General features: G+C 33.2%; 1 protein-coding gene across 10 annotated transcripts in view; it reads left to right on the top strand.

Moving 5' to 3' along the window:
- Positions 1-22320, top strand: part of KDM6A (lysine demethylase 6A) — a 222094-nt gene that overhangs the window by 170805 nt on the left and 28969 nt on the right. For 3 of the 10 annotated variants that reach the window (XM_081276462.1, XM_081276467.1, XM_081276470.1), the window contains 14 exons: positions 710-808; positions 1184-1403; positions 1967-2101; positions 2550-2705; positions 3266-3361; positions 5204-5305; positions 6269-6664; positions 10173-10951; positions 15968-16097; positions 17816-17921; positions 18530-18735; positions 20705-20769; positions 20845-20919; positions 21683-21831. In XM_081276462.1, the coding sequence (XP_081132588.1) occupies positions 710-808; positions 1184-1403; positions 1967-2101; positions 2550-2705; positions 3266-3361; positions 5204-5305; positions 6269-6664; positions 10173-10951; positions 15968-16097; positions 17816-17921; positions 18530-18735; positions 20705-20769; positions 20845-20919; positions 21683-21831 (2714 nt within the window). The remainder of the gene's footprint in view (positions 1-709; positions 809-1183; positions 1404-1966; positions 2102-2549; positions 2706-3265; positions 3362-5203; positions 5306-6268; positions 6665-10172; positions 10952-15967; positions 16098-17815; positions 17922-18529; positions 18736-20704; positions 20770-20844; positions 20920-21682; positions 21832-22320) is intronic. The other 7 variants (XM_081276471.1, XM_081276466.1, XM_081276463.1 and 4 more) reach the window with 5 other exon arrangements.

Genomic DNA, 22320 nt, shown 5'->3' on the forward strand with positions numbered 1-22320 from the left:
TTTTCTTTTCTTTTTTCCTTTGGTGCCAAGCTAAGAAGACAATTTCTGTATTTGTAATTTCAGCTGCTATCTATGTCCATCTGGTACATTTGTATTAAGAAAACGGAAGGTCCTTGAAACTTCAATCTTACCTTGCTTTATTCATTAGTCATCAAAATATTGCACTTTTTATTTTGTTGTTTCTGATACTTAGATATCTGAGATGGACTGTTACATTTTTTAATGAATTAAAGAATTATTGCCTTCCATGTCAATGAGAAAGAAGAATAGAAATCTGATTCAAGTCTTACCAACATTCAGTGTTTTGTTTGTTTTAAACTATATTCTGACTGTATGGAAAGGTAGAGATGAAGATACGTAAGTGGAGTGGGAAGGGGGCATGTTCAACTCTTGATATTATAATATTGAAATGATATGGCCAAAACCTATTTTAAGGGAGTTCATTAGTACAGCATGCTTTAGCACTTATAAGACAGACTATAATATACTTTACTGGAGTGCTTATTATAATATACATTATAATTCCCATATATATATATATATATATATATACACACACACACGTATACACACATATACACACATATACATAAATATATTAAATTTACTAGGCTTTTTAAAAATTTGCTTTGATATATAGTTCATCCTTACAGCAAATTAATTAATTTCAGTACTAATGGAATTTTCTTGATTTCCCCTCCCCTCTCAGGTGCTATTCAAGTATTGGGAAAGTTCAGGATGCCTTTATATCTTACAGGCAGTCTATTGATAAATCAGAAGCAAGTGCAGATACATGGTGTTCAATAGGGTAAGACTTTGTATAAAATTAATGGTAATTTAGTTGACGTGCAAAGAAAATTGCATCATATACAATGTACTTTTTTTCTTTTTTCTTGGTACCGGGGGTTGAACTCAGGGGCACTCGACCACTGAGCCACATCCCCAGCCCTATTTTGCATTTTATTTAGAGACAGGGTCTCACTGAGTTGCTTAGCGCCTCACTAAGTTACTGAGGCTAGCTTCGAACTCTCGATCCTCCTGCCTCAGGCTCCCGAGCCCTGGGATTACAGGCATGCGCCACCGCGCCCAGCTCATATATAATGTACTTTCATAGTTTAAATCATGTTGTGAATCTAAGCAGTTCCTCTTAGTTAACTTATTTGTTGTTAATTTCTCTTCCTAGTGTGCTATATCAACAGCAAAATCAGCCTATGGATGCTTTACAGGCCTATATTTGTGCTGTACAATTGGACCATGGCCATGCTGCAGCCTGGATGGATCTAGGCACTCTCTATGAATCCTGCAACCAGCCTCAGGATGCCATTAAATGCTACTTAAATGCAACTAGAAGCAAAAGTTGTAGTAATACCTCTGCACTTGCAGCACGAATTAAGTATTTACAGGTAAAATTTTTAAATAGCAGTCTCTTAAAGCCATGTATTTACCCAGGACACTCAGGCAGGAGGAGGGTGGCTGGAAAGTTTGTCTAGTTGTGTTTTGATGTCTATAATCTGTTTCCATATTTTGTAAACATACCATAGCTTGTAATATTATTTTACTTTTCATTTTAAGTAAGATATACAGTATTTTAAAAGATGCTCTTTTGCACATTTACGCTGTTGATGCATATTAATTTACATAATTTTTTTCTATGTGCTGTCTACATTTTTAAGTTGTCATAGCATTTTAAAGAAAAGAACACAAACACTGTCTTTCACTCTTGCTTGGAGTTTCATGAGAAGACAGCTATGAGAACTCTGAAAACAGAGCTCAGCTTTGTTTTGATTCTCACAAAGGTTTATATTCCGGTTACCCTCTTTATACTTAGTATCTTTCTAAAGCCCCAAATTTAGAAGCTATTTTCTTTAAAAAAAACAATTAGCTATACCATTTAGGAAGATTTAGTGGACTTGCTCTTACTCAAGTAGGCTTGTGTTAAATTTGCTTTTTACATAATTTTTCCTAGGCTCAGTTGTGTAACCTTCCACAAGGTAGTCTACAGAATAAAACTAAATTACTTCCTAGTATTGAGGAGGCGTGGAGCCTACCAATCCCCGCAGAGCTTACCTCCAGGCAGGGTGCCATGAACACAGCACAGCAGGTGAGAAGTTGGGTTATGTTCTGCAGGTGCCCAGCTTTAAGGGTTCTTTTCAATCTGTAGTGGTCAAGCTTATTTTACTAAGCCCAGGAGGCTTTTATTAATGAAAAGCCTTTTGATTTAATTGCAAAGGGAATCTAGACCAAAATAAAACTCCCTCTGATATGGGAAGATTTTGGGGTGCCAACTTAGACCTTTGTGCATTTTCATTATTTTGAAGGAGATTTCTTAAAGTAATGCTGCAATGGTTTATTTAATTTTTAAAGCAAGTTTTTCAAAGGAAGGTACACATTCCTCCATTGATTATTCATTTGATTTTGATTTTCGATAATTGCAATCAGCGATGTCCACATAGCTTTGAAAAGTATGCAGCTTGTAAAGTTTTGTAATTTGAAGGAATGATTTAAGAACATATAGAACCCTATTTTTGTCTTCCTTCTGTGATTCTTAGGCATGTAAACCTCATCATCCAAATACTGAACCTGTATTAGGCCTCAGTCAAACACCAATTTCACAGCAATCCTTGCCACTACACATGATTCCTTCTAGCCAAGTAGACGACCTGTCCAGTCCTGCCAAGAGGAAAAGAACATCTAGTCCAACAAAGGTATATGTTTTAGAGAAATAGAAATCCCAGTCAAAAGAGAAGCTCTAACTGCCCTGAAATTGTGCAGTTTGAACAACTCCTGTCCTTTACTTTAAATCTGTGGACATCAAAGAGTGAAAGGTTTGAGTTTTTCCATCCCAAACTCTTAGAATCATTAAATATAGACATAGGGATAAATTTGCATTCATCAAATCATTTTATTCATCTCCTTGCCGTTAAGATCTCAGCACACTTTTCATCATCACTTTTTACTGACATTGAAATAAACTTAATGTTGGATCTAGTGAATAGTTTGATATTTAGGCTAGCCACTTGGGCCATAGTTTAGGGGTGGGTCTTTTGGGGTGGCTTATTAAAGAATTAGTATTTTAAATTTATGATTTATAAACTTAATATGCATGAAAAATTATCTTTTTAAAGAATATAATGTTACAACATCTTTTATGTGTAAATAGTTCCATAGTCATTTGGCCTCCATTAGTCATTATTGTTAACTCTATGGATTTAACCAGATATTTTTTAATTTTTTTTTTTTTGTTGTTTTTATCAATTTCCCTCAGAATACTTCTGATAATTGGAGTGGTGGCCATGCTGTGTCACATCCTCCAGTACAGCCACAAGCTCATTCGTGGTGTTTGACACCACAGAAATTACAGGTACGTAAAACTACACTTTCGACAGATTGTTTTTTATATTAAAATGGAGGTAGTAAGCTTTAAGTTCTTTAGGCATTCTTAAAGCTGAATGGTAGTTAACTCAATTGATAAGTCCATAAGTAAAATGAACCCACATTTGCCAGAAAAATGGAGATAATTCACTCGTTTTTCATTTTATTTTTAAATAATTCTTTCTTTTTTTCTTTTTGTAAACAGGTAATACATTCACATGGTTCAAAATGCATAAACTTTAATGTAGAAAATACATATGGTAAAACCTCCTTCCAGTTCCTGCCCTTACCACTCACTTCTCCTAACAGATGGCTGGTGTTACTAGTTTCTTTTCTGTCTTTCCAGAAATAGTTGTACATGAACAAGCGGATAAGCTTACCCCCCTTCATATACTATTCTCCTTGTTTAATAAAAGAGAATATACTATATTCAAGTTGTTACCCCTTATCTGTAGTTCTACTTTCTGCAGTTTCAGTTACCAGCAGTCAACTGTGGTCCAAAAACATTAGATGAGAAATTTGAGAAATAAACCATTAATAAATTTTAAGTTGTATTATTCTGAGTGGCATGATGAAATTCTACTCTGTCCCACAAAGGATGTGAATTATCCCTTTGTCCTGAATATTCACACTATTATATACTGATTGTCCTTAGTTATTTAGTGGCTATCTCATTTATCAAACAACTGTTGTAAGCTGGGCACTGTGGCACATGTCTGTAATCCCAGCAGCTTGGGAAGCTGAGGCAGGAGGATTCCAAGTTCAAAGCTAGTCTCAGCAACTTAGCGAGGCCCTAGCAACCTAGTGAGACCCTGTCACGAATAGAAATAGATATGGCTCAGTGGTTAAGTGCTTCTGGGTTCAATCCCTGGTACAAGAAAACAAAACAAAAACTGATGTAATTTTGTGATATTTCAGTGCTTGCATTCAAATAACCCTTAGTTTACTTGATGATAACCACAAAACATGAGTTATGATTTTGACAGTTTGGATATGCAAAAGAGAAGCCACATAGTGCTGCCTTTAAGTGAAAAGATGAAAGTTCTTTATTTAATAAGAAAAGGAAAAAAAAATATATGTTGAGGTTGCTAAGATCTAAGGTAAGAATAAATCTCTTACCCATGAAATTGTGAAAAAGGAAAAAGAAATTGGTCATTTTGTCGTTGTACCTCAAATTGCAGAAGTCATAGCCACAATATGCAGTTTTTTTAGGATAGAAGAAGCATTAAATTGCAGGTTTGGTAATCGACAGTTTTAGGTTTCCATTGGGGTCTAAGAAGATATTCCATGTAGATGAAGGAGGTCTACTGTATGCTATTTAACAATGCATTTTACAGACTTCTCATGTCAGTATGTAAAGTGCTTCTTTGTTCTATGGTTGCATCATATTTCTTTCTATAGATGCCACACTTGTTCTTTAAGCAAATAACTAACTTTGTACATTCAGCTTGTCTTCAAACTTTAGCTATTCCAAGCTGCTGGGATTACAGAGCTGCTTCAAGATGCATTATTGTCATAATATATTTTTAAGCTTTAGGAATTTTCTATACATGTGCTGAAAAATATTGTATCAATCAGTAAAATTTCATGTCCATTTCTTTGAAAGATCACATTATAGTAAGCTTTGTTTATATGAATTCTTAGTTCTTAGGTTTTTCAAGCTTTTTAAAGGACTTTATCTTGGCGTTGATGATTGTTGGTCAGAAATCAGTGTCTTTGCCCAGATAGTGGCTCTGAGATTATTCAGTTATTTCAGAGAAAGGTTGCTTAGAACACTTAACTTGTTTCTTAAATATGTCTTTGACTGTATTCTCCTTTTTTCTTCTTTTAGCACTTGGAACAGCTCCGCGCAAATAGAAATAACTTAAATCCAGCACAGAAACTGATGCTGGAACAGTTGGAAAGTCAGTTTGTCTTAATGCAACAATCCCAAGTGTGTATAGCATTTTTTCCCTAAAATTTGTTAGCATTTTGAGTATTTTTATTAACTGTGATATTATTTTAAAGCATGTTCATACCAAATTCTACTTTCTACCAATATTTCATAGAATTTAGTGATATTTGCTTCTTAAAATACTAGATATAGCAATTCTACTTTAGAAAAAAATCAGCAATAAATTTAATTTTGAACACTTCATGTTTTATTATTTATTTACATGGCATTTGACCTGTATCCTAAGGGCTTATGTTTAGCACTTAATAAGCTATCCTAAACTGAGATGCCATTTTCATAGGGTATGTTTAGTTTGAAGATCTGGCGTACTTGTTTATAATGAAATTTTGAGATCTTCTATTTTGTGTTATAGAAAGGACCTAGTTCATATTTCATGGAAGAATCATCACGAATTTTTTTGCCCCTTCCCTTTTTCTCTTTGCAAAAATGTGGGATGTGACCATTTTAAATTTATGCTAGTGTTACTTAAAAAATTTATTACTGAACTCTTTGGTGAAAGATTAAGACACTTGTGAATATGTTAATGCAGTGGAGATGATTATGCAATGAAATATGCTAAATTGTAGATTTCATAATTTTCAACTGCTTTCTTTAGTGATTACTAATGGGATGTTTCTTTAAAGTGAAACATTTTTGCCTTTTTAAAAAAATTTTATTTTAATTAGTTATACATAACAGGAGAATGTATTTATGCACTTTGATATATCATACATAGATGGGATATAATTTCTCATTTTTCTGAGTATACATGTTGTGGGGATAGGAAACATTTCTGCTTCTTATATGTGAATAAATACAATTTCTTATTTTTAGCATTGCTATTTTTCAACCTAGCAAAATATTAGGGTTAAATCAGAGACTACCTGATTATTCATCTTCACATTCTGATTCTGTTTCCCATGGACCACACACACAGCATTTACTTTTCATTTGTTTTGACAGATGAGACAAACAGGAGTTGCACAGGTACGATCTAGTGGGATTCTTAATGGGCCAACAGCTGACTCATCACTGCCTACAAACTCAGTTTCTGGCCAGCAGCCGCAGCTTGCTCTGACCAGAATGCCTAGCGTCTCTCAGCCTGAAGTTCGTCCTGCCTGCCCTGGGCAGCCTTTGGCCAATGGACCCTTTTCTGCAGGCCATGTTCCCTGTAGCACATCAAGAACGCTGGGAAGTACAGACACTATTTTGTTAGGCAATAATCACATAATAGGAAGTGGAAGTAATGGAAACGTGCCTTACCTGCAGCGAAACGCACTCACTCTACCTCATAACCGCACAAACCTGACCAGCAGCGCAGAGGAGCCGTGGAAAAACCAACTATCTAACTCCACTCAGGTAGTAGACCAGCTGCTTTTTTGTCCTCCCATATAGTATTATCTTTATTTGGTTTTATACATTTTAAGAGAAGAAGTAGTAAAACTTGAGGGAACTGTTTTTATGAGGATTTTTGTAGTACTACAGTTTTCTTATGATATTGTGATTCAGTATATGCGTATATATTTTCTTTTCCTCTAAAATTTCCCCAGACACAGGTATTCTAACATATATACAAAAGAAGAAAATAGATCATATAGTCCCCCCAAACCCATTGTTAGTTTACAGTGGTATCTATCATAAGCAAGATGTTCATTTCTGTAGCAGTAGATAGTGATCAACACCTGAGTATATTAGGAAAGCAGATCCAACAGATTAGCTCATAGAGTGGGGTGTAAGAAAAAGAAGTCTCAGCTAGCTAGACAAACTAGATGAATAGAGGATACCTCGGGTATCACCAGGGGGTAAAAACAGGTTGAGACGAAAACTCATTATTGAACCTTGGGGCATTCTAGTCTAATATGCCAGGAAATTTAAGAACCAGCAAAGAGGAACAAAAGAGGATTGACCTGTGAGGTAGTAGAAGATCTAGGAGAATGTAGTGATTATCTGAAGCCAAATAAAGTCTTTCAAGGAGGAGGTCATGAACAAAGTGTACATCAAAGAGTGCTTATAGATCAAGTAAGGTGAACTGGGTATTGATCATCTGAGATATTTGGTGACATTGCTGGGCTTGAGAAACTGCAGAGTATAGGCAAAATCTGCCCTACAATCTGTTTTTTTTTTTTTTAATTAATAATAGCTAGTGAGCAATAGATGGGTTTTGCATTTTTAAAGGGTTGTTTAAAAAAAAATGAAGAATGTGTGACAACGTATGATCTGCAAAGCCTGAATATTTTCTATCTGATCCTTTACAGAAAAGATCTGCCAACCTTTGTATAAGAGCAATTTCATTGGATTGTTGGGGGAAGAAGGCTTGCCTTCAAAATGAAATGGGAGTAAAAAAAACTGGAAGTATCAAATATAGACAATTCCAGCACAGACACTCAGAGTCATATAGGCTATATAAATAGGAAGTATAGCTGAAGGGTAGGTAGGATCAAGAGTTGTTTTGTTTTAAATTTAAAATGAGAGAGAAAGCAGTCTAAACTAATGGGAAGCATTTAGTAGAGAGGAAGAAATTGACAAGAAAGAAAAGAGAATTGTTACAGTGAACAGAGGATATGGTTTTGGGAATTCATTGTTTTTAAACATTAAAGGAAGAGGATAACATGAGATTTTTGTTTAAATACTTATAAAAGTTCTAATGTATAATTGGTAGTTAATAAATGGGAGCCATTGTGAGGATTGCAAGATATGGTTGTATTATATTTTTACATATAGTTGCTGGAAATTTGCCATCCTTTAAAAACATAATGGGGGGTGGGGAGAACAAAACAAAACCAAAACCTCAGGTTTCAGGCCTTCTTAAATGACTTGAGAATACTGAGTGGCAGGGAGCTCCAGCCTTTGTTTTACAGGCCTCTCAAGTCCAGCGTCTGTTGGAATGTTACAATTCAGGTAATGAAATTGAGAAAGTTGTCTAAAAATACTGTTGAACTGATTCCAGGTCACACATTTCCCAAATGAGGTTGCTCCATGTCACTACAGCTGGAGAGCCTCTATCTCTGGTATTAAAAGCATCGATCTCAAGTAAACAGTATTTTTTTATATATACTGTCTCATATATAAACTTACTCAAATATTTTTCTGAAGTCATAATGAAAACTAAACCATTGACAAACCTATATGATATATTATACACATTTGATCTTTTTGTGATAGGAAGAAATATAGATCTGTTGTTAACTTGCATTAATAGTTTTGAATAGTTTATTCAGAATTTGCTTTTGGTAACTAACAAGATATGAAAGTAAAATTATATAAATCATAGGTGATTCTTCAGTAAGTACTCTGAATTTATTGCTTAAAATGTCTTGACTTGCAGATAGAGAAGGTGTTATAAGCAAGTTTACCACATGTCTGCATATTAAATCAATGTATTTGTTGAATGGTTAGCCTCTGAGTTAAATATTTGATGATAAGTGAAATTTTGGCTCACTTACCCAGACTTTCTTGGATAATGCTTTAAATATGGATATGCTTATAATCAATATTTTTACTTTATGAAAAGTTTCCATGTAACTTAACAGATTTCATCTTTCAGCTATTATTATGGTTGAATTTTTAGTTACATATTTAATCATCTAATTGCACTCCTTTACATGATCACTAATGTGTATCAACTTTTTATGTTCCTAGGTTTTTAGTTTTTAGGTAGATAAGCTTCTTGAATAGAAACATCATTAGTTCAGATTTTTAGCTTAAGAAGCTTGTTTTAGGGGCATGCTAGCTGATTTTAACTAGATTAGATGTAAATTCAGCCTTTTGCATATAAATATATCATCACCTAAATTATTATTCCTTTATAGCTTATTACTGACAAGTTAAATTTCACCTTTCAAAATGCTTCTAATCTTGGTACTGATGTAATTTTCAGCTCAAAACACAAAAGTCTTAAATTTTTTTCGAGGGGTTGGTGTCCATTTAGTTGGAATATAAGTTAATATATGATAATCTTATAAACCTTGTGAACTACTACTAGTTTTGATCTGAAATATAACAATTGAAAACTACTAAATTATTGTTTCACAATTCCAACGTTAATAGTATTGTTGAAAAATTAAGCTTTCCGACTTAATTATTTTGTCAGTAAAATAAAATGAAATATTCTTCTTAAAGAAGTTTCTCTGCGGCAGCAGGGGCAATTTTCAGGTAAACATTGTACATCTTAGTTCCATTTATCTTGTCTTCATTTCATTAAATGTCCTAAGTGACTTTCCTGTGGACTTGAAACTTTTACTAACTGTAGTATACTGCCCCCTCAGATTGCTTACATAGTAGCAGTATATTTTCCAAGTGTTTGAATTAAGTTGATGAAAAATGTTGTTTATTCCTATGTCTTCTGTGGACACATATAGTGTCTTTAATATATTGTGGGCCAGTAGTTGGGAAAACTTATTCCTTGACATCTTTTCATAGATTTAAAAATTTTGCTCTTAATTGGATATAGGTACTTTAATGGTATTTGAATTAAAGAAGGATGTATTTTCATTGTAACTTTAAAGATTTAATGAATTCTTTTCCATATTAATCTGTTAGTAGATCACATACCAGTGAGTTGGTTTATGTTGATCTATGGTTATGGCCTTAATTATTAATGATACTTTAATCCATGCCTAATATTAGAGATGAAATTTTATATTTTATAACATATACAGTTTAGAATTCTCAGTGCTTCATGTGAACTAACTTCTGTCACACACAAAAAAAATGAAGAAACACCTTGATAACTTTAGGAATTGGGTAAAATTATCTTATACCATTAGATGTTCGTTCTTAGTGGCTTTGTTTTTTAATATTTTAAATTCCATATATGACCTCCGAATTTGCTTAATATTAGATTTGAATGATTTTTCTTTCTTTTTAGGGGCTTCACAAAGGTCAGAGTTCACATTTGGCGGGTCCTAATGGTGAACGACCTCTCTCTTCCACTGGGCCTTCCCAGCATCTCCAGGCAGCTGGCTCTGGTATTCAGAATCAGAATGGACATCCTACCCTGCCTAGCAATTCAGTAACACAGGGGGCTGCTCTCAATCACCTCTCCTCTCACACTGCTACCTCAGGTGGACAACAAGGCATTACCTTAACCAAAGAGAGCAAGCCTTCAGGAAACACATTGACGGTGCCTGAAACAAGCAGGCACACTGGAGAGACATCTAACAGCACTGCCAGTGTAGAGGGACTTCCTAATCATGTCCATCAGGTGATGGCAGATGCTGTTTGCAGTCCTAGCCATGGAGATTCTAAGTCACCAGGTTTACTAAGTTCAGACAATCCTCAGCTCTCTGCCTTGTTGATGGGAAAAGCCAATAACAATGTGGGTACTGGAACCTGTGACAAAGTCAATAACATCCACCCAGCTGTTCATACAAAGACTGATAATTCTGTTGCCTCTTCACCGTCTTCAGCCATTTCCACAGCAACACCTTCTCCTAAATCCACTGAGCAGACAACCACAAACAGTGTTACCAGCCTTAACAGCCCTCACAGTGGGCTACACACAATTAATGGAGAAGGAATGGAAGAATCTCAGAGCCCCATGAAAACAGATCTGCTTTTGGTTAGCCACAAACCTAGTCCTCAGATCATACCATCAATGTCTGTGTCTATATACCCCAGCTCAGCAGAAGTTCTGAAGGCATGCAGGTTAGTGTGGGAAAGTTCATCACAGAGTGAAAATGTTTGACTACTTACTGGCCTGATCGGAACGCTGAAATGTGATTTGGATCTTTTAAGATAAGGGAAGTAAGAAAAAGATGGTGTAGTAGTTCATTTAAAGTAAGAGTTTGACAGAAGCTTTGTTAAGCTTGGATGTTGTGGTCATATTTATTGATGTATCAGATGTGAAAAGGATTTCTGTAAATGACTTCATCTGAATGGGTGTGTCTGAGTGTGCGGTTACTGCCCTCTACTGGTTACTAGGGTTGTCTGCTTCAGTGTGATTGACTGCTCTGGGGATTGAAACATGGGAATGGGTTAAATCACATTTGACCAAAACACAAGGTCTGGCAAACCTTTTGTTTAAGGCAGAGAGCTGAGGATTGTCTGAACTTAGTAAACAAAACCTTTTGATCGTAGCCTGTTAAATGTTAGGCTATGAATGAACCTCAGCAGTTATCAAGGATAATCTCAGTTTACAGTTAAGAAAACTGGACTGTTTTATTTAAATCTAGAAGAAGTTATAAAGCAGATAGAAGAGGAAGAGGTCGGGGGGAATGGAGAGACATGAAAGAGTGTTATTCTGGAAGGGGCAACTATATTCTGCTAGTTTTGTAAAGACAGGGCCTCTGAAACTTAGGAAGAGATGAGTCTCCTATTCAAAAAGAAGAAGAAGAAGAAGAAGAATCAAAAGTTCAGGCAGCACCATTTTCTTTGGTATTTGGAAGACATATAGATTCTTTTTTTTTTTTTTTTTTTTAATACCAGGGATGCTTAACCACTGACCCACATCCCCAGCCATTTTTATTTTTTTTAATTTTTTATTTTGAGACGAGGTTTTACTAGGTTGCTTACAGTCTCACCAAGTTGCTGAGGCTGGCTTTGAACCTGTGATCCTCCTGCCTCAGCCTCCAGAGCCAGTGGGATTCCAGGCAAGTGCCACCGCACCTGGCAACATATAGATTCTTAATGACCTTTTCATTATGCATGGCACCTATTTAATTTTTTAAATTGTTGTTTTTCTCTATACATGAATAAATCTTGGATGAAAGTTAACATACTTAGGAGAAGCACATATTTCTGCAGTATTTTCTAAAACATTGAATTTTAAATTTTAGCAGCAATATAGTAGGTTTTTAGAAAAACCTTTATTTAGCTGTAGATTGTAATAAAATAACAGAGCATTCCATACGTAGAAAATATAAACATTAGCTCTAGTTGTCTACATTGACCACTTAATATAGCTTATATTGCATTTTTAAAGTTCAGAACAGTTCTCATTTAACATTTATATAATCTCTTCCTGCAGCTACTAGTGGTTAATGTGTTTTATTTGTTGTTTATCTAAAAGTATGGTTATCCTTTCTATTAAATTGTTTTATTAGAAGATATCCTGGGTCCACCATTAAATGTTTGTCACTAATGAATGGTCGAGATAAAAATTAAAATTTGCATTTTTATATAGTTACTTTTGAGAGGCATGGAGTAGGGGCAATGGAGTAAAGGGAAGAATTAATTTTAAATAAGTTTCAATTAATTTAAATCTACCACTTTAATTGTGGTACTGGAACTTTACTATAAATATACTTTATAAAGAGTTTGAATGTATTTTATGTATTACTTTTCATTATTAACTATTTAGCTGTAATCCTTAATTTTTCTGCATAGTAGAAAAATGAGTAGATGCAAGTAGAGAAATACATCTTTTTCTTCTTTTATTATTTTGTCTATTGGGTCCACATTGCTGGCAGCGTTTTCCTCAGCAGCCTACAACATGATGACCATTATCATTAATCTTAACTTTCTTACAGTATTTTTACATGTCAGTATTTAATGCCACATTGGGTGATCTCTAAATCAAATTCTTCCAAAGCATATAGTACATTTGACTCTTTAGAAATTTTTACTTTAGAGATTTTGTTATTAGTCCTTTTGTTTAGCTTTTACACTTTCATGTACTTCAACTGTGGGCCCTTTTAAAAATAGTAGGAGTGTTCAGATCAAGAGTTATACCTGGCTCTCTGGGGACACAGTGCCTTGACTCACTGCTAATCTGATTGCTTTCTGCCTGCTTCCTACTCAGCTGCTGTGGCTTCTGTCCACTTTCTTAGCTACTGCTGTTGATTCCATTCTGCTGGAGCAGGGGGCTTCCTCCTTTATCTCCTCTCTGTATACTCAGTACAGTTGTTAGAAAATGGAGAGAAATTGAGTGGTCTAAAATTAACATCATGGACTATATGGAACCTAAGGGTTTTCTGGAGGAATACTGTCAGAAAGAGTTCCATGGTACTGTGTTCTGTTCCCCAAGTTTTAAACTGTATAGTAGTAGTTTTCATTAATAAAGTTTTATACTTACAGGTGCCTAGTCAATTGCATTTCTTAATATATTAAAGATTATAATCTTCCATTTTATTTTTGAGTCCTAATATGGACATTTGCTTCATATAATTTGGTAGAGGAAAAATTTGAAAGTAAATTTATGTCACTATTTCAAATAATTGGGCAACCATTAATTTCTTCCTATTCTGCTTGGCTTAGGAACAGTTTTAAAATGGAATAAAAAGATTTAAAGTGGGACAATATATAAATCCTTTCTAGTACCTGCTTCTTTCTTCAATTCCTTTTCTCTCTACTTTGCATTTTTATATTAAAGTTTCATTATTGGATTTGAGGTATTCTAAACAGTATTCAGAAGGTAATTTATTCCTGTTATTTATCCTATTAATCCTAATGCCCTCTACATTAGGATTGACAAGCATATTTTAAGTAGAAAACTTAAATCACTACATAGTGATTATAGTCACTATATAGACATATGTTCATAAACATCATCTCCTTCAGGGAAACTTCTTTTTGTTTCAGACTTGATTTTAATAGGCAAGTGGTCAATATTTGAAACACAAAAAGAAACTGCTGGATATGAATTGTTTGTGCTATTTAATCTTAGTACCCTTTTATTTTCACATGCCTACTTAGCTTTCTAAAGTAATGATTATTTTTTAACCTGGTTTAGTTTGTCTTATTGTTGCAGTGGTCAGTGTTACACATGAAAAGGCAGTTACTTTTGCTTCTTTTATGGTTTAAATTGTAATTGCAACCAACATTCAAATGGTTAAATCATTATCAGCATTCCTAATCATGCCTCCTTTTTTTCTTTTCTATTTTAAAATATAGTCAGCAACATTTTCCATTGTTTTCTTTCCCATTTTTTCTTAAAAAATAAAAAACAAAAACACTGTCACAGAACCGTAGAAATGATAGAAATAGGCAATTCTACTAAGCTGCCAAACCCCATTTTCTAGTCTCATAAATGCCCAGAATGTTGTAGAAACTTAAATTTTGGTGCCATATTTAATTAGCGTGTGATGCTGTTTTATAGTGAAGTTGGCTTTTAATACATGGTTCATATCTTTCAATTTTTAAAAATATTGATCAATACAAATAGTACTATATCCATCTCCTTTTTTGAAAAACAAATTTTATGTATTCTGAAACATTTTGTTGTTCAGGAGTTAAAGAGTGGCAGAGGTACAATTCAGCATGAAAACTAATTATACCAATTTTATATCTTAATATTAAAACTTGGAAAAATCCTATATCTTTATCTTTAAATGTACAGAATACTTATTCTTTTGTGGAGAGATGTTGAAAATTGGCATTGGGTAGACTATTTATTTGTTCAGTCTTTAATTGTTAGACAAGCTAAAAATTGTACTTTAACAGCAATTTCACATACTGTACTTAAGTCAATTATTTTAAACTTAATTTATTCCTTTGTGATGTGTCATGAACATTTTGGTTTTACTTCCAGTTGTAGTTGAAAAAATTAAGTAAGACACCTATGGTGTGATTTAGGATAACTCAACCATTTATAGCAGTGGAATTTCAAGACTTATTTTACATTAGCGCCAACTAGAACAGATGATTCATAAGATTTCTTCAAGGTATCAAAAACATAGTAAAATAAGGAAGTTTAATTTTGTTCCAACAAGTATGTTTCTATAATTTGAAACAAAAAGTAGCTAAGTCCTTCTTCAGGAAATAAAGTTACTGAATTTTTGACTTCCCATATTAATTTTAATTTTCACTCTTATTGAAATTGTAATATGTTAAAACTACTTGATATTTTAATGCATTGACTGGTTTTGAACTTGTGATAATTTGATGAGGTAAGTTAGTTAACCTAAAATGATTAGAAAACTCAGGATTATTTCTTACTGATTTTCTAAATTGGGTAGAAATTTTAAGAAATTAGGAATATCTTCATTTTTTTCTTACATGAAAAGAATTACAGATTGGGAATAATTCTATCATATCTTAAGAATTTATAATTTTAATAAGTATGATACATTTATTAAGGGAAAAGAAACCCTAAATACTAATAAGTAATGATGAAATGTAGCATCTTAGAATGAATAGCAACTATACACATTGTTTAAAAAAATTAGTATACTTTGATGTAAAGTTTAATAGATGGAAGTCTTGTTGAATTTTATTAGCTAAGAAGTTGTAAAAAAAGAAATCTTTTTAAATTTGAGAAAAGAAAGGAAAAAAACTCTGAGAGTTATCACAAAGATTCTGGTTACAATTGTTAAGATGAGACATAAGAAGAGAGACATATTTTATTATTATCTAGACATTTATTGGTCAGGTTAACATTTCAACATTTGATGGAAAAGAATCTTATAGTAGAAGGAAATTGGAGCCCATATTTGTTCTTTAGGTGAAGAAAATACATTGGAAAATTACAAACAAAATAAAGAATGTCATCAGTAATCCATGTATTATGCTTTTGTTTTTCTTCAGTGAAAGATATAGGAATCAAAATAAGTATTTGCTGAAATAATCATTCTTAGTTTTTTCCTGATGGATCGAAATTCTATAGATTTGTATAAATACCTAGTCGTTTAATTAGGACTTAATTCAGGATTTTTTTTTGTTTGTTTTCTAAGTAAACATATAGCTGATTTATTCCTCCTCCTCCTTTTTTTTTTTTTTTTAAAGGAATCTAGGTAAAAATGGCCTGTCTAATAGTAGCATTTTGTTGGATAAATGTCCTCCTCCAAGACCACCATCTTCACCATACCCTCCCTTGCCAAAGGACAAGTTGAATCCACCTACACCTAGTATTTATGTAAGTCTGAATTAACTGACTAGAAATCAATCAAACCAGTATTTGCACCTGCCTGTTTTTCATAAAATCTTTGTTTAAGTCAACATGGATGCCCTTTAGAAAGTGTTAGAATTATTGGTAACAGTGTGAATATCCAGGCAAGGGGGAGATGTATTGAAAAGGCTTTTGCAATAACATTTTATAAATGCCTTCTTAGCTATTAACTATCATTGTATTAGAATGTGAAAAATATTTTTACTGCTTTGATTTTTGAGCTATATTAGGCAAAAGCTAGCTAAATGTATGGACTTTTTTTTTTGAGTAAATTGGGTTTTATATCTGCATTCTACTAGTTGTGTGGACCTTAATGTTCATTTTGTTTTATACATCTACCAAAAGAAAAAAGATTATCTACTGCAAAAAAAAGTGTTTTGAGAACCAAATATGTGATAATAGATGTATATACTAACCTACTAAAAAGCTTAGTAGGTTATTTGAAATATTTTAAACTGGATATTAGGCCTGGGGTTGTGGCTCAGTGGTAGAGCGTTTGCCTAGCATGTGTGAGGCACTGGGTTTGACCCCCAGCACCACATAAAAAACTAAATAAACAAAATAAAGGTATTGTGTCCATCTACAACTAAAAATATTTTTAAAAACTGGATATTAGGTTTACTTTATAGAAATCTGGGTAAGCAATACAGGAAGATTATTAGTGTGAAATCTAAGCAATTCCTCTTTTATGTTTGTTTCTAAATAGATCCTGCTGTTGCATTTCCTTCCATCTTCAAACTTCAACCTCAAATGCAAAACATTTTTATAAAGTACATATAAAGTTAGGATAATGTACTTAGAATTAACTTGCATATATAAATGATACTTGAGTTTTAGAAATTTGGCCCTTTTGCTCTGTGGAGGCCAGTTGGTAGTAATCTTTCCTCCAATGAGTAGTTATTAATCCCTTTTTTGTAAAGGGAAGTAGTGGGATGGATGTGTAATAAAACATTTTTAACTGAGGTCCAAGGGGAAAAATGCACAATTGAAATCTATCTTATGGGTCTTCTTTAGCCTACTTCATTTTGAGGATATATTTTTAAAATATTTTGATTTTCTTTATTCCCCTACTTTCTTGTGATTTTTTTTTAAAGCACATAGCATGAAATTTACCATTTTAACCATTTCTGGATGTACAGTTATTCGGATTAAGCATGTTCACATCATTATGCAACCCGTTTCTGGCACTTTTACATCTTGCTGAACTGAAAATCTATTCATTAAACAAAACCTCTTTTCCCCACTCTTCTCAGTCCCTGTCAACCTCTATTTCACTTTGTGCTTCTATGAATTTGACCACTTTATATGCCTCAAATAAGTGGAATCATAGAATATTAGTCTTTTTATGACTGGCTTATTTCACTTAGCATAATGTCCTCTGGGTTTATTCATAACATGTGATCCTTTTTAAGACTGAATAATACTTAACACACCTTGATTTTGATGTTTATGTTTTATTTCTCCCACATATTTTTTTCAAGATATAGCAAAATGAGAAATGTATGTGGTTACTATCTAATTAAAACTAGAATCAAGAGACATAATGATAAAATCCTGTAAGATAGAAATATCAACACATATGATACATTATTTTAATCTCATTAAATAACGAGTATGAATTTGGGACATATCATTTAAATAAAAGCTGTTTTCCTGAGATCTAACCACGTGTTTTAATTTTGCAGTTGGAAAATAAACGTGATGCTTTCTTTCCTCCATTACATCAATTTTGTACAAATCCAAACAACCCTGTTACAGTAATACGTGGCCTTGCTGGAGCTCTTAAGTTAGGTAAGCTTTAAATAAAAAAGAAAAATGTTTGTATAATTTATTTTTTACTTTTATCTTCTAAATCACTGGTAGATAACTTTTGTTTTATTTTTCCATTTTTAAAAATATTTTCATTTTAACATTTTCTTGTCTCAGAGAAATGGAAAAAAATCTATCACATTTTTCATTCATTATTTGAATTTGTGATAGTGATATTGGTTACTGGTAATTTTGTGGTAGTTTTTAAATTAGCTTTTATTTTGGTTTAATTATATAATTGTGACTTAGGTTAACTCATAGAAGAAATTTTGAGTATAAAAAGTGGGTGAGATGTTACTGATATGTACTATAGCCCGTAAGTATTTCCTGTCAGCAGAAATTACATAAATGAAACTTTGATCTTTGGACACTTGTCTGTTGAGATGGCATGACAGTTAAGCCTGGGGCTTCACTGTATGATTCTGCAAACTTGATACCTAGCTTAGAGTATATATAGAGCCTAGTTAGTTTTTAGGGGAACCAGGTGCTGTACTATAATTTATCTTTTTCTTAAAAAAGGAGGTGCAACTTTAAAACATTATTCTAAATATAGATTTTATTTACTAATTATTTTTTATTTGTTTATAAAGACCTGGGACTTTTCTCTACTAAAACTTTGGTGGAAGCTAACAATGAACATATGGTAGAAGTGAGGACACAGTTGTTGCAACCAGCAGATGAAAACTGGGATCCCACTGGAACAAAGAAAATCTGGCATTGTGAAAGTAATAGATCTCATACTACGATTGCTAAATATGCACAATACCAAGCTTCTTCATTCCAAGAATCATTGAGAGTAAGTATTTTCTTCCTGAAGATTATTTTAGACTTTTAAAACTTATTTTATTTTGGAGTTTTGAAAGGACACATTATTTTTATAAGCATTTCATTATTTTGTATTATATAAAATACCTTGTAATTTCTATGATGTTTGCTCTTAGTTAAGTCTAATCAATCCTATGGGCTGATAAAGTATAGTAAATATCATTGAGGAGAAATAAAATGACTGTCTAGCCAAAAACATCCTTCATTTCTGGGATATTTCTATTTAGAGCAGTATAATTCTTTGTTTTGGGGGTTGTTCTTTGTGTTGTAGGATATCTAGTAGTATTCTTGGACTCTAAAGTATCTCTAGACATACCACATACTCCTAGAGGGCAAAATTGTCCCTGGTTGAGAACCAGTAATTTATCAAGTAAATAAAGCAAGGCTCAAGTATGCTTTATGCTTGCAAAATTCCTAGTCTTATATCTCATCATTTTTTTTTCTGCCTTACTATTATTATCTGATAGACAACTCTCAGAAGCTTAGTATTTTGGCTACCAATCTTAGCCCATAAGAGAAAGCTGAAGGTGAGGTAGAAATTTAGAAGAATTATTTCAAAAGATATGGAGAATTATAAAATTTGAAAAATAAATAGAATTATTATTAAAAGACCTATATAAAACTTTCAACACTAAAGCATTTCTAAAATCCTCTAGTAGTATAAGGAGAACTTTGTGAATTCTCCCACAAAGTAAACATAAAACACCCACAGAAATGAGTTTATTAAAGATATTACTGAAATACTTGTCTGTGCTAAGTTGTTTCTTCTTCACATGTCCTATAGCTGATGTTTAATATGTGACTGAAAGTGTTTAGTATGTAATTCATTAAATTTGTTTGTCTATTAAGAATTGTACCCTGAGTTCACGTTTTTCAGTCAAGGCAGCATTTTACCTATAAATTATGTATTTGTGTTCCTTTCCCACTGCTGGTCCCTATATGCTACCAAAAGGAGGGGGGGGGGCAAATTCATCTAGTAAAAATCTATCCTGCAACTTCCATGAGTTACACTGAATGCATTGTCCATATCCATCTCCATAGTGAACATTTTTAAGATGCTTCAACTACTTAGTAATATTTTGGTCAGGATAGACCAAAACATTAAGCAGTGTTCAAAGAATATCCAAGGAAGATTTGGACAAAGAGTTAAAAAAGCAAAGATAATAAGAGGCAGAATATTTAAATGGGAAAAGACCTGTAACCAAAGGAAGGATGGTCTTTTAATATGCTTTGAGGCATGGAGTAGAATATATGAAAATTTGACAAATGTTCAGAAATTATACATTTAAAGGGAAGGAAGCCACAGTGTTAGTAATCATTACTAACTCATAGATCATGGAACAGTGTTTAAAAGATACCACATTTGTGACACAAGAATTATAAATGAAAGTATATTTGCATTGAGAAGCGCTATATTTTTCAGCACTTAATTTCCATACTGATTTTGTAAATGTTCTGTCATGTTTATAATCCATTGTGTAATAAAGATTTAACCCAGGAACAACTTCTTCCATTTGTCCATAATCAAGAGTAGAAACATCTTACCCTCTGTTTTTATGCATATATGGCTATGTACTTGTGCACATGTCTCTGGGAGCTTAGAACATTTATCATTTATCATCAAGGTTGAGACTTATCAGGCCTTTCCACTTAAATTTTCTCTCCTCTTGAAAATGGAGCAAATATGAGAATCTATAATGTAACTTTGTAGCTGGTGGAAGAAGTTGGATACCATGCCAAGTAGATTTGAATTTTTTGGGGTCTGTCTTTAAATTATTATCTTACGTCTTTGAAGAAATTTTATGTGTAAGATGCCTATAGAAACTTAGTTTCAAAACATAGATAATACCATTCAATCCAGATGTGAACTTTTTTTAGTTGTATGATGAAAATGATAGCCAGTTGTGAAATACTAAGGTAGAACACTTTTCTTCTTATAGGAAGAAAATGAGAAAAGAAGTCACCATAAAGACCACTCAGATAGTGAATCTACATCTTCAGATAAGTAAGTCATTTTTTAATGTTCACCTCATATTTCTTTTACAAGGCATGTTTTTAATATTGTCTCTCTCTTCTTAAGTTCTGGGAGGAGGAGGAAAGGACCCTTTAAGACCATAAAGTTCGGGACCAACATTGACCTGTCTGATGACAAAAAGTAAGTCCTCATGGTAATATTTCTCTGAAATGATGCAAAGGAGTAGCCTTCTAAAGATGAAGATAGTCTGTAGCTTCCTTTTTTTTTTTAAGAGAGAGAATTTTTTTTAAATATTTATTTTTTAGTTTTCGGTAGACACAACATCTTTATTTTATTTTTATGTGGTGCTGAGGATCGAACCTAGCGCCCCACGCATGCCAGGCGAGCGTGCTACCGCTTGAGCCACATCCTCAGCCCTATAGCTTCCTTTTGTATTTCATTCCTTGTCAGTTTTTTAAAGTTGTTATATGAGAGAATAAGGTAAAAAATGATTTTTTTTTGCTAGACTTTGTTATTATTTTTTTACTTAAAACCCTGGTACAGTTTTTACAGTAAGACCCTGACTTGATGTTAATTACAGAATTATAAAATCACATTTATTAATTATATGAAATAGAATTATGGAGCTGGGGTTATGGCTCAGTGGTAGAGCACTTGCCTGGAATGTGTAAGGTACTGGGTTTGATTCTCGGCACCATGTAAAAAAATAAAAATAATTTTTAAAAAAGAATTATAAAAATACTTATTAATGAAATATGATTCTACAACACAACTATAAAAAATAGAAAATTAATTTCTTTTCACTCATTTACTTGGTCCATAGTTTTTATGCTTCTTTTCATAGGAATTTCTCTTTGAAAAAAATTTAAAAATTTAAGCATTTTCTATGCAAAAGTAAAATACTTACATATTTAATTATAACTCTTGATCTATTTTATTGCAGATGGAAGTTGCAGCTACATGAGCTGACTAAACTTCCTGCTTTTGTGCGTGTCGTATCAGCAGGAAATCTTTTAAGCCACGTTGGTCATACCATACTGGGCATGAACACAGTTCAGTTGTACATGAAAGTTCCAGGAAGCAGAACACCAGGTAATTTTTATGAAATCATATCATTGAAAAGCATAAAATATGAAATATGCATAGAGAACCAGTATCTTTCCATTTAAAATGAATAAAACTGAAAGGGTTTTTCTTATTATAAGATTAGACTCTATAATGGGGCTTAGATTATCATTTCTTCTTGGAATACCTTTTAAAATATAATAGCTAAGAGAGTACTGTGGCCCACGCCTGTAATCCCAGAACCTTGGGATGCCTAGGTAGGAGGACTGCAAGTTCAAAGCCAGCTTCAGCAACTTATGGAGGCACTTAGCAACTCAGTGAGACCCTGTCTCTATATAAAATGTTTAAAAAGGGCTGGGGATGTGGCTCAGTGGTTAGACACCCCTGGGTTCAATCCTCAGTACCTAAATAAATAAATGAGAGAGAGAGAGAGAGAGTGAGAGTGTGTGTGTGTGTGTGTGTGTATAATAGCTCAATAATGATGATTTGACTTTTAAAGGGGCATTGGAGCACCAC

Source organism: Spermophilus citellus, assembly GCF_964194105.1.
Source record: "Spermophilus citellus genome assembly, chromosome: X".
In the NCBI taxonomy this organism is placed as follows: domain Eukaryota; kingdom Metazoa; phylum Chordata; class Mammalia; order Rodentia; family Sciuridae; genus Spermophilus; species Spermophilus citellus.